General features: G+C 41.7%; 2 protein-coding genes across 3 annotated transcripts; one reads left to right on the top strand and one right to left on the bottom strand.

The window, feature by feature from the left end:
- Nucleotides 1-1,865: 1,865 nt before the first annotated feature.
- Nucleotides 1,866-5,299, top strand: LOC119317855 (HVA22-like protein a). Of its 2 annotated transcripts, none has more exons than XM_037592353.1 (6): nt 1,866-1,957; nt 2,045-2,134; nt 3,101-3,127; nt 3,245-3,367; nt 3,684-3,924; nt 4,867-5,299. In XM_037592353.1, the coding sequence occupies exons 2-6, from the start codon at nt 2,079-2,081 to the stop codon at nt 4,984-4,986; spliced, it is 567 nt and encodes a 188-aa protein (XP_037448250.1). In that variant the 5' UTR covers nt 1,866-1,957; nt 2,045-2,078; the 3' UTR covers nt 4,987-5,299. The 2 variants fall into 2 exon arrangements, with proteins under 2 accessions (XP_037448250.1, XP_037448251.1); XM_037592354.1 differs by having other exon boundaries at nt 1,901-2,134; nt 4,867-5,026; nt 5,109-5,299.
- Nucleotides 5,300-5,652: 353 nt separating this feature from the next.
- On the bottom strand, nt 5,653-11,003 carry LOC119317854 (AP2-like ethylene-responsive transcription factor BBM1). Its single transcript, XM_037592352.1, has 9 exons — nt 10,561-11,003; nt 9,761-10,425; nt 9,556-9,638; nt 7,004-7,012; nt 6,727-6,815; nt 6,574-6,647; nt 6,436-6,486; nt 6,265-6,341; nt 5,653-6,144 (listed from the first exon to the last, which is right to left on the bottom strand). The coding sequence occupies exons 2-9, from the start codon at nt 10,345-10,347 to the stop codon at nt 5,987-5,989; spliced, it is 1,128 nt and encodes a 375-aa protein (XP_037448249.1). The 5' UTR covers nt 10,348-10,425; nt 10,561-11,003; the 3' UTR covers nt 5,653-5,986.
- Between the last annotated feature and the right edge of the window lie 265 nt (nt 11,004-11,268).

Below are 11,268 nucleotides of genomic sequence, written 5' to 3'. Positions count from 1 at the left end.
GAAAAACTTACCCCTAGTAACTTCTGTGAAAATAACATGGCAATACACACCACATACTCGATAACTTATATAGAAACATTGCGGTAAATTTGACCAAGGAGAAAAGAGTTATTGAAAAATATACCCGGATAATTTATGTGAAAAAAGATGTTAATAACGAACCATAGACCCGATAACTTATGTACAAACATCGCGGTAACTTTTGCGGGTTGAAAAAAAAGTTATTAAAAAATATACCCTCCGGTAGCTTATGTGAAAAATAGCACAACAATCTACAAACCGCAGATCTGATAACTTTCGTATAAACACCACGATAACTTTGACCAAAGCAAAAAAGTTGTTGAAAAACATACCCTCGGTAACTTTTGTGAAAATACATGGTAATATAAGAACCACATACTCAATAACTTACGTACAAACATCGCGGTATGACCAAGGGAAGAAAAGTTGTTGAAAAATATACCCCCGATAACTTATGTGAAAATAGCATGGTGATATATGAACCGCACACCCGATAACTTACGTACAAACGCCGCGGTAATTATTATCGAGGGAATTTTTTGTTGAAAAACATACCCCAGGCAACTTTTTACGAAAATAGCACGATAATATACTAAATGCATACCCGATAGCTTATGTACAAACACCACGGTAATTTTGACCAACAACGGAAAAAATTGTTGAAAAACATACCCCCAAGAACTTATATGAAAAATATCACGGTAAGAGCGCATACCCGATAGCTTACATATAAACACCGCAGTAACTTTGACCAAGAAGAGAAAAAAGATGTTGAAAAACATACCTTGGTAATTTATCTGAAAATAGCACGGTAAGTTGCATACCACATGCGTGGTAACTTATGTAGCAGAGGCGCGGTAACTTCTGACAAGGAAAAAGTCGTCGGAACATACCAACATGGGATCTAGTTTCGAAGATCTCGTCGTGAAGAATCTTTTTTGTGAAAACGGTTTTTGTATTAGACCGCTGGTTTGAGCTACAAAACATTTTAAATTTTCAGAATAAGTGACTTCAACTTTTTTGTCCTCTAATGCATGCATGTAATTAGAGGAAAAATGCACGTGAAATGAGTGTGATTCATCCTAATGCAATCATGCATGTAATTAAAAGGAAGGAAGAAGTTGTGTGATAGTTTTAGCTATATGGCACACATGTGTCAAATATTACGGTTCTAAAGGCATGTACAATGGTTGATAAGATAGTCTTATCTTAAGTTTTGCATGTAATTTAGAGATGACAAAGAAAAATGTTTACAATGGGTCATCTCTTAGTCTTATCTTCAATAACTAGCAATTCCTAAAAATGCGGTGAAACATATTTTGTTAAGAGATCATCTCTTGTCTTATCTTAAATAAGAGAAGACAAGACTTTTCTTATGAGTTCTCTCTCCTCCACCTCATCATTTATTCTACATGGCACTCCTAAGATAGCATCATTGTACATGCCCTAATAATAATCCAGAAAGTAACACACAAAAAAGGAAAAAGAAAGAATATGCTCGGAGCCTTTCCAAAACTGGATGGAAGGTTTCCGAAATAGACTTCCGCTTTGGGGCGAGATATTGTTTCATCTCGCAGTGGGCGATTTCTAGCATTTGCGGTATCACGTCCCAGCCTCTTTTCTCTCGTGGGCTCGTCCCACACGGGCCGGACCCAGCTCCAGCGCGTGCTTTATAGCAGAAAAGAAAACTATCTCTCAAAAAAAAGCAGAAAGAAAACTAGTATTTCTGAAACCCCTAAAAAAAACTATTTCTGAAAAAAAAGCAGAAAAAAAGTTCCCCGCGGACGCTCAACGAGATCTGGGTCCACGCGTGCCGCCCGCTGCTCACCGGAAGCACGGCCGTCAGGTCCACGAAGCAAAAGAAACACACAAGGCAACAAGAAAGCGTGGGGCGGCGGAAGGAAAGGGTGAAGAAACCAGAGGAACCCAAGAAAAGGTAGGTGGCCTCCTTCCAAACCAACCCAACCCAACCCCGGGCGGCGGAAATAAATCAGCAATCCCCTGCGATTTACTGCCGCCTCAGATTCGCAGCTTTCGGGGAGCGGATTGCTGCGCAAATGGGGTCCGGATCTTTCCTCAAGGTGCTCGTCAGCAACCTCGACGTCCTCGCCGGGTCGGTACCGCCTCTCTCCCTGATCTGCTCCCTGTTCCTCTCGTTGGACGGATTAGCTTCGTGTTCTTGGTAGCAATGGCGTGCCGGGCGGCGCTGTTTCGCTCGGGTCGGGGTGGTCGTTTTGTGCGCTGGTTTGTGGGCTACGGGCTGTAGTGTCGCTCACAGTCTCGCCTCAAATCTTCAAATGTTCAGTGGTTTGCGGTAGGAACTTCGATTGTTAGTGTATGTGGTGGGGAAATTTTGCATGTGTGGTTGGATTCAGGCAGATAAATTCATGGCAGGGTTCAGGATTTTTGGTTCGTCAGACATTACGACGTACTACCAATAGAATTCAGAGGACTGATTTATCAGGGCTGCTAAGGAAGCTCTGAAAGGACCTACAGAACATTGATGTAATGAAGTACTTCTGGCTTAGGACTTCATCATATGTGACCTGTCTTCCGGCTTAGATTATGTAGATTTTTTTTTTGCGGGTCGATTATGTAGATTCGTTCCTCAGCTTCTTTCGCAAGACATGTCATTGTGTATGGTTCCACGGAAGGATCAACATACAGTTAGTGCTTTCGATAAAAAAAATTCCTAGCATTTTTACCAGTAGGGCTTGCTATTTAGAGTTTATGGTTTTACATCTTTTGCATAACGTACCAGTGCCCTCTGATGATGTTCCGTAAGACTGGGATACCCCCACATTATACGACCATAATAATCAAGATAACACATATTTATATTTGGGACATTCGTGACATGGCTATGTCATATATGCCATCTCAGTATATGGTTAGATTATGATTAGCAAATGCAAGAACATTTTAGCTGCAGTTAGCGTTATTTCCATTAGTTAAGTTGCACTTACTAGTTACTTGGGTGCTGTAAATTGGGGAAGCAGTTAATGCAGTCAACTTGTGGATTTTAGAACAGTTCTCATCCTGTATTAGTACTGATGAGGTATTTTTCTTTTTCTTGCAGGCCCATAGTTTCACTCGCTTATCCTCTGTAAGTAAATGTTTTCTCGTCAAGCAGATACAAACTTATCCTTGTCCTTCCATTTTGCCACAATTGTTTCTTTTTTTTTTCCTTTTTTATTTAAGACTCTGATTGACACGTTTGCAGGTATGCGTCTGTTCGAGCAATAGAAACAAAATCTCCTATAGATGATCAGCAATGGCTCACTTACTGGGTGCTGTACTCGTTTATCACTCTGTTTGAGCTCACTTTTGCTGCAGTAATTGAATGGTAAAAGGCAGTTCCCTATCTCATTGGACTTTTCTTTTTTGTAAATCCTTCAGTACTTCCTTGTTACTATGATACTGTCTAATATAGTGGGATTAGTAGAGTGTGTGTCTTACTGTAATGATCACCTGGGAACCTTATGACCTGCGATTTCTTTAAATAAATTTCTTTCCCCATACCTTCTCTGCTTTGGTAGTATAATACTATAATTTGTGATTTGCTACTATCCTCATGGCTGGGAATAGATTTATGTTAAGTACATCATGAGATGGATGGATATGCTTACTAGTTACTACAGACTAATGTTTGCGCTTTGCAGGCTCCCTTTCTGGTCTTATGGAAAGCTGTTTTTCAATTGCTGGTTGGTCTTGCCCTACTTCAACGGTGCTGCGCATGTTTATGAGCATTTTGTGCGGCCAATGATTGTGAACCAGCAAGTTGTAAACATCTGGTATCTTCCAAAAAAGGAAGGTTCAGATAAACCTGACGATGTAATTTCAGCTGCACAGAAATACATTGAACAAAATGGATCAAAAGCATTTGAGACTCTCGTTAACAAGGTATGGTCTATCTTATGTAAATTTTACAGTACTCGTTTGCGAATATGGTGGCAAGTGGCCAGCAGTTCTTTGTGCAGTAAGAAGCGTCACCAGTGATACTTCCTCAGCGATTAAAGTTGACTTTTGTAATGCATGATAATGTGATTACTGATTACGGAATTTTAGCATTAAGTGTCGAGGGTTCTATACTGCTGCATATTAGATGTCACATGGTTATCTGATTCACTAGATGTCATGGTTATCCTATGAACCTTCAGATTTGGATCATAGAATGACTATCAAAATGACCTATGTCACATCTAAACAATAGATTGTTTTTGTCAATACTGTAAGCTACTCTTTACAGAAAAGTGACCATTGGTAGGTTAATGTTTTATAGGCTTGTCATGGGTTTAGAATGTGGTCCACTCGACCTAGTAAGTTGGCTTGTTAAGTTCAACGGTTAACACTAAACTTGCGGCAAGTGTTTTATCCCTTTGCTTAGAAGATGTACTCTGTCCATCCTGAGTATAGTGAACAACTGAACATTCAAAATTTGTTATTTGTTCATAAAATACATATTCCATTGTGACATAACTTCTACACTAAGTTTTCCCTTGCATACCCCTCCCTTTGTCTATTTCCAGTAACCATTTATTAGTATGGTCTAGAGAATACAACTTCCAAAGGTCGCAAGTGACCTGATTTAGGGAGGTAATGCAGTTTCTACATGTGTTTTTGTTGGAGTATCATGTCTTCAGGGGCGGATGCAGAATTTTATAGAATATAAACTAAGTGGAAATAAGTGCCCCACCTTAGTCTCCTTTTCTTTTACAATTAACATCCTTGTTCACACCAGAGATGTTCTCAATTTCGCGTTTAGCATCTTTTTTCTTGTTTGATGCGACAGTACAATATGTTCATGCGGATTAATCTTTGGCACTACCTAATTTTCACTCACAGTTTAAGACTACAAACGCGAGGCGCTCAATTTTGGAGGAGGTAGAGGTGGAAAGGAGAGCCAGGGCTGAACGAGAACTGGAAGCGAGGGATGTGAATCCATTCTTCCACCCGAATTACTGATTCTGGAAAGCTCTTCTGTTCAGGCGTCAGGTGACACAATGTATGTTCACCTGATGTGCTGCTAGTTCTTTTTAGCTTATATACTATATTTAGCCCTGCATTTTGTGTGATTTCTCCTTCAGTGCCTTTAATGTAGGAATTGGTCAGACCAGGTCAAGGGGAGAATTCTAGAGGATCGTATTTAGATTTGATATATTACATAGCTGAACAATTATGAAATCTTGTAAATAGGTTCTGGCTTTGGATGGTTATGACTTTCTCATGGATGACTGAAATTTGTGTATGCATCAATAGCATTCTGGCAGTCAGAATATTTCTCCAAGCAACATGTGTTGCAGTACTGGCAAATGAACGAGAAAATGAAGGCAACTGGATTTAAGAAGCTGGCTCATGGGAATATACACTTAGAAGTATTGTATTCTCCGTTTTAGACATGTGAAATGAAGCAACATCTTCCACTGCAACTCTAGCTTCAAACACTACAACAGTAATAGATGGTCAAAATCTTGTTCTGGAGACAAAGCATGCTAAATTACTGAAATCCTCTTTGAAAGAACTATATATAACCTGAAGAACCATACAGCAGCAGATAATGACAGGCTGCACATATGTTACGACACTGGTGAATGATAAAAAGATGAAGCCAAATGGATTTAAGAAGCTGCCTCATGGGAATATACACTTGAATATTTCATTAAACCAAGCATCAAAACTTAGAAGTAAAATGTATTCTCCGTTTTAGACATGTGAAATGAAGCAACATCTTCCACTGCAACTCTAGCCTACAAACACTATAACAGTAATGCATGGTCAAAATCTTGTTCTGGACACAAAGCATGCTAAATTACTGAAATTCTCTCTGAAAGAACTATATATAATCTGACGAATCATACAGCAGCAGATAATGACAGGCTGCAACCAGTTCTTCTATCTGTATGTACCACTAGGCTCCAAAATACGGCCAACCAAATCTGTTCAATATACGATACCAAATCAGGTACTATTCTGGCTTGGTTGCAAGCAGCTTCAACCCTGCGCCTTCTATACAATGCATGCCCCTGTCCATGTAGTTGCTTCTGTCAAAGTTGGTCACCGCGTTTTTGCCGCGTATCTCGATGGCAGCAATATCATAAGCTTCTGCGGCTTCTTCCTCAGTTTCTAGTTCAAACACGAAAACAAAACATCAGGAAATTGAAATGGGATGCTGTCTTTCAGTTAAAAAATGGGTAACTATTGATGAGAGTTCAAGGGGGGCAGAATTAGGGATGTGCATCGTACTGAAAGTTCCAAGGTAAATGTCTCTAGTTCCAGCAATCAGTCCTATGCGTGCCTGCCATCGACCATCTTTCTGCCTCCTGTAGGACATGGTTACATGTGAGTTTTGAGCTAGTTTGAAGAAGAAAAGCTAGCCATTTGAACAAGCTGAACAAAATGAACAGGAGAGGCCACCTTGTAACTCCTCTGTAAATAGACGCCCCTCTTGAGAAGCAGCTACTCCTCCTGCAGGACAAATCGACTTGTTATAAAAGTCATCATCTCACTGGAACACTGATCTGAAGAGTCTGAATTAATATGCCCTTGACATACCTTCTCAAGTATGTCACACATTCCTCTGGAGACATGTCTTGTATGTCCGCCAGTTCCTTCTCATATTCCGAAATCTGGAATAGTATTGACTCATGAGATCCACTTGTCCGTAACTATATCGGTGGAAGCAAAAACGAGAAAGAAAAAACATACCGAAAAGTTCAGCTTTGTATTTAGTCCAAAGAATTTAAGAGCTGCAACATCATATGCCCTGGCAGCTTTTTGCTCAGTATCATAACTTCCTGCGTGGTAGAAAATTTGGAGAGAAATCAATCAGATCCTTAGGCCCTAGGCCACAACAGAACGCCTAGCGCTTAATCATGCTAGGCATGTGCTTAGGCGATGGCAAAACACACAATTAATGCCTATCGCTTTTTTCCTTGAGAATAATGAAAGACATGATGTCAGGACTGAAATAAATAATGCTTACCTAAATAAACTGAAGCACCGCCGTATTGGAACACCATTACAAGAAACCATCAGTAACCAACCAGAATATATATTGAATATAACAGTATATATATTAAAGAAACAGGAAATAACAAAGCTACAAGAAAAGGTTAATAACATGATATACATTAAAACTCATGACAATTAAATGTTATGCCTAATTTTGGAACAATTCAAGAAAAGCTAGTATGTGATAATTGCTAAGAGATAACGTCCAAGACATAGATTTAAGGGGCTGTTTGGATCATAGCCGCACGAAAAAAATTGTGTTGACTGCTAGGGCAGGCGGCCACTTGGTTGGACGCCAAAATTTTGAAGCCATGCCAAAATATTGTCTGGCAGTTCAGTTTTTACGCCCACGAGTGGGCAAAACGCTGGCGGCGGATTCCCTCGCCAATATATTGGCGTGCCAGCTATTGGCAGGGCGGGCGCGTGCGGGATCCAAACAGCCTCTAAGAGCCAAAACAGGAGGGACAGGGTAGTATGGTAGTGCCAGAACCAGTTAAGATCACAGGAGTGGATCATATAAAGAGAAAAATAGTGAACTGATTTTAGTTAGTTCACGAAGTTGGTATCAAACCCCCCACCTCATGGTCAAAAGGGAGATACACTGCCAACCTACCTACAATCCTGGACAGGATGTAAGAGGCAAGATAGTTTGTATATCATCTTGTTACAACTATTACTAGTTGACATTTTTAACAATTGCTTCATAACTAAAAAAAGATGCTAAATAAATTTCTTAGACCTGATGGTTCAACCATTAACTCCGCCTATGTTGTCTCAACATAGCCTGTCCCAAGCCCGGGTAAAGGAGGAGGGTTGTGATAGGCTTGGCGAGCCAACATAAAAACTCAGCCATTCTTATGGAGATGAAACCCAAAAGATTTTAGTTGGGGCGTAACCCTCTCAGCGACGCGCCACATCAGAACCCGGGTGTGGTGGCAAATGTCACCAAAGAACTAGCTATGGACAGGGGTGCGTGGAAACTTGCTATCCATGTGCCAGAGCCATGAGTTGGTCGCGAGATCTTATGGGTTTCACTTCTAGCCTACCCCAACTTGTTTGGGACTAAAGGCTTTGTTGTTGTTGTTGATGATGATTCAACCATTAAACTGATCTTCGACCAGTAAATCAGTGAACTGGCCATTTGACCGGTTAATTGTTCGGTTTGAGTTTTAAAAGTATCGCCTTATGGAACACAAAACTCCTGAATTATATGTTAGCAAATAAGCACTCCTAAAGCCATAATGCATAATGCAAATTCTTACGGTAAACTTATGGTAAGTCCAGGTTGACAAACAGGACATGATTCTTCCTGTCCTCATGCAAATTCAGGAGCTCACTATGGTGTTTAGTGATTTTGATATTATCTTTGTAAAGCGAGAAGCCAACTTGGTAGCGCATCTGACTGATAATTTTTCTTCGCATTCTACTATGGTTTGTGTCTAGGCATCCCAGGCCCCAGCTTTCTTAGCACCATGTACTCAGCAAGAATGTAACCTTGCTAACTTATCAATATAAGTTCCTGATTCTAAATAAAAAGCACAATGCATAATATACTATCCTCATGTCGGATAGAAGATAGTCAAATTCAATAGGTGCCTCTGCATGGCGCAGTGTGATAGGATCTCACACCCCACTAAATGCATTCCAAATATAATCTTCACTTAAACCAAAACAAGAAAACCTACGCACGGATAGTCTTCACTTAAACCAAAACAAGAAAACCTACGCACGGATACAATTCCTTTGAAAGCTATGTCTCTTTGTATATTTCTATTAAGGGAAACAATTAAGAGTGGAGTTTGAAGTTGCACGAGACCTATGTTGAGTCGGTACTCTTTTGCTAAAGATTGGTTAAATAGAAGATAGCATTAATGCAGCCCAAGAATGTAACACCAGCACTACTAACTACCAAGTGCAGTGAATCAGATGACGCAGAAAGGCATGATGATACAAATTATAAACTTGGACAAATAGAAAATGTTGTGACATGCAGAAACGACACAGTGCTGCCTTGCTAACACAGAAACTACAGGGGAAAAAGATAACGTCACAAAGGAACCGCCAGTAAACTGGCATTTTCTTTTAACGGAAAAAATAAACACGTGAGACACAATCTTCCATTATTTTTCCCTTTGAACTATATATTGCCTACTAGTATTTATGATACTTCCGGAGCTAATCAAACTATACGTCCTACTCTGTCCTAGCATTTGTTTAACTATTAGCCGAATTGTACATCATTAATTTTCTTTGTGCTCCATATAGCAAGGTCTCCATCAATGGGGAAAGTAAAGAGTTATCTACCTATTTATCTCTAGTGTTTCTATGCCTACGCGTGGGCTGTGGCTCTCTCTTGCGTGCATGCTGCCCTAGACCTAGCCACATTCTACAATGGACCGCCGACAACGAGGCTATAAGCATAAACCGCCAACTATCACGAGTGTGTCCTTCAAGAATAGGTCGTGGCACACAGATACAATGTATATAACTGCCCCCTAGAAGCTCCAATAAAAAGAGGCATACCTTGCTTCCCTTTCCTTCTCCGTCCTTCTACTCTGCAAGTACTGTCCCACAAATGAGCTTCATATTTCCCACTCCACCTATGCCTGCACGATTGATTAAGTTTGGTAAGCAGCGCCACCTATGATTTTTTAGTTAATATAGTGAAACACATTGTTCTGTTTCCACTGACCAAATACTAATTATAGGAACAAAAGACCAATCTTACCTGGTCACACCATGGAAACAAGATGAGCGGGAGCCAGGTGCTCGCACCGCAGTAACTGCAGAAGTAGAACCAGAGGCGCCCTTCTCCTCTCTATACCCCGCAACCGTCACAGGATTAATAGAATCAACAATTTCCTCAGACTCATCCTTTTTGACAATGCTGAGAACTTGAACTCCCTTATAATTATCGCCACCATCCGCACACCCCTCATTTTCTGCCACAGTTACCAAAGCATCCTTCTCCCCGGCATGGTTCTCGCTGTTCAAAGGGTCAACCGAGTCGCTCTTCACATCTGCACAGGCCTGAACTTCAGCTTCATCAACTTCTTCATTCTTCAGAACCTTCTTCTGATCAGTGCCACTGGACTCGTCTCCCTTGTGAGTGCTTGCATCGTTGGCCTCTGACTCCACTGCGCCGTGCAAGACACCAATCTCCGTAGTGGCAGGGGCTATTGCAGGCAAGGAATTCAGATTGATAGAAGGGCTCCTCTCGATCTTCCGACCATCCCCCGATTCCCCAGCAGCTTTCTCCTCCGAAAAATCGTTCATTTGCTGACCCTGACTAACTTCCTCCCCGGATTTCATCATCTATGTATTGGAGCAGAGACAAAAACAACTCCCAAAACCCTAATAACCTACCTATCAGCCTTCCTATTCACGAACTACCTGAAAGAGCGGACAAGACAGGGCATCCCAAACAAGAAAAAAGAATCAAACGGTTAGATCCCATCCAGGCAATCATTCCATCGCCCAGCAGAACTTCCTCTGCCGCTGCCAGAATCGGGAAAAACAAGAAAGTACCTTGAGCCGACCGCTCGCCGCGATCGAAAGATCCGGAGGCCTCCGGAGCAAAAGAAGAAATATCCCAGCGCGGATATTAGCAGCGACGGCGAGGCAGCAAAAGCTGGAAAAATCTATCAACGGAAATGGATGCTGAGGCAGGAAATAAATATCGGGCGCGGAGGGGCGGCGGAATAGGGGAAGGATACGACGAGGCCAGCGCGGGCGGCCTAGTGCGGAGTGATGCCGGAAACAACAAACTAATCGCTGGTGGAGGAGGAGGAACAAAAGATTTGGACAAATCGAGAGAGGAAACGCGAAGTGGGGGAAATCGCGGTCGCGGGGGGCGGATTTTATCTCGCGCTTGACAGGGCGCCGCCGCACTGGCGCTCTGAAACCATCGGATGGATATTTGCTGGATCTTTTACTACTACTATTACCACCCGCAGCGGTTACTGGCAGCACTGCATCAGGAGTAAAATACAGTAGAAAAATAAAATAATGCTCTTTTTATATTATAAATGGGGGATTTGCTGGTGATAGAAAATGGAGGCGATGTGGTGATGTGGGAGTTTCGCTTCGTGGACGACGCCCTCGTGATGCGTGCCAGGCTGGAGGTGCCTGGCAGTCCGTGCCTCGGATGCCCCGTTCTGTGGCGGGTACACGTGGACGGAGAAAAATGTGCTAGCGAGTGTGGAGAGAAGATCTGGGCCGTTCAGGAGGTATGAG

Source organism: Triticum dicoccoides, chromosome 6A, assembly GCF_002162155.2.
Source record: "Triticum dicoccoides isolate Atlit2015 ecotype Zavitan chromosome 6A, WEW_v2.0, whole genome shotgun sequence".
Taxonomy (NCBI): domain Eukaryota; kingdom Viridiplantae; phylum Streptophyta; class Magnoliopsida; order Poales; family Poaceae; genus Triticum; species Triticum dicoccoides.
This window is presented reverse-complemented; position numbering and strand designations above follow the sequence as displayed.

Excerpts from the sequence above, each read along its gene's own strand:
- LOC119317854 (XM_037592352.1), bottom strand. The coding sequence starts at position 10,347 with ATGATGAAATCCGGGGAGGAAGTTAGTCAGGGTCAGCAAATGAACGAT. Across the intron at positions 9,639-9,760 it reads TGTTTCCATGGTGTGACCAG|GCATAGGTGGAGTGGGAAAT; the intron begins GTAAGATTGGTC and ends TCAATCGTGCAG. Across the intron at positions 6,487-6,573 it reads TGTGTGACATACTTGAGAAG|GAGGAGTAGCTGCTTCTCAA; the intron begins GTATGTCAAGGG and ends TTTGTCCTGCAG.
- LOC119317855 (XM_037592353.1), top strand. The coding sequence starts at position 2,079 with ATGGGGTCCGGATCTTTCCTCAAGGTGCTCGTCAGCAACCTCGACGTC. Across the intron at positions 2,135-3,100 it reads AACCTCGACGTCCTCGCCGG|GCCCATAGTTTCACTCGCTT; the intron begins GTCGGTACCGCC and ends TTTTTCTTGCAG. Across the intron at positions 3,128-3,244 it reads GTTTCACTCGCTTATCCTCT|GTATGCGTCTGTTCGAGCAA; the intron begins GTAAGTAAATGT and ends ACACGTTTGCAG.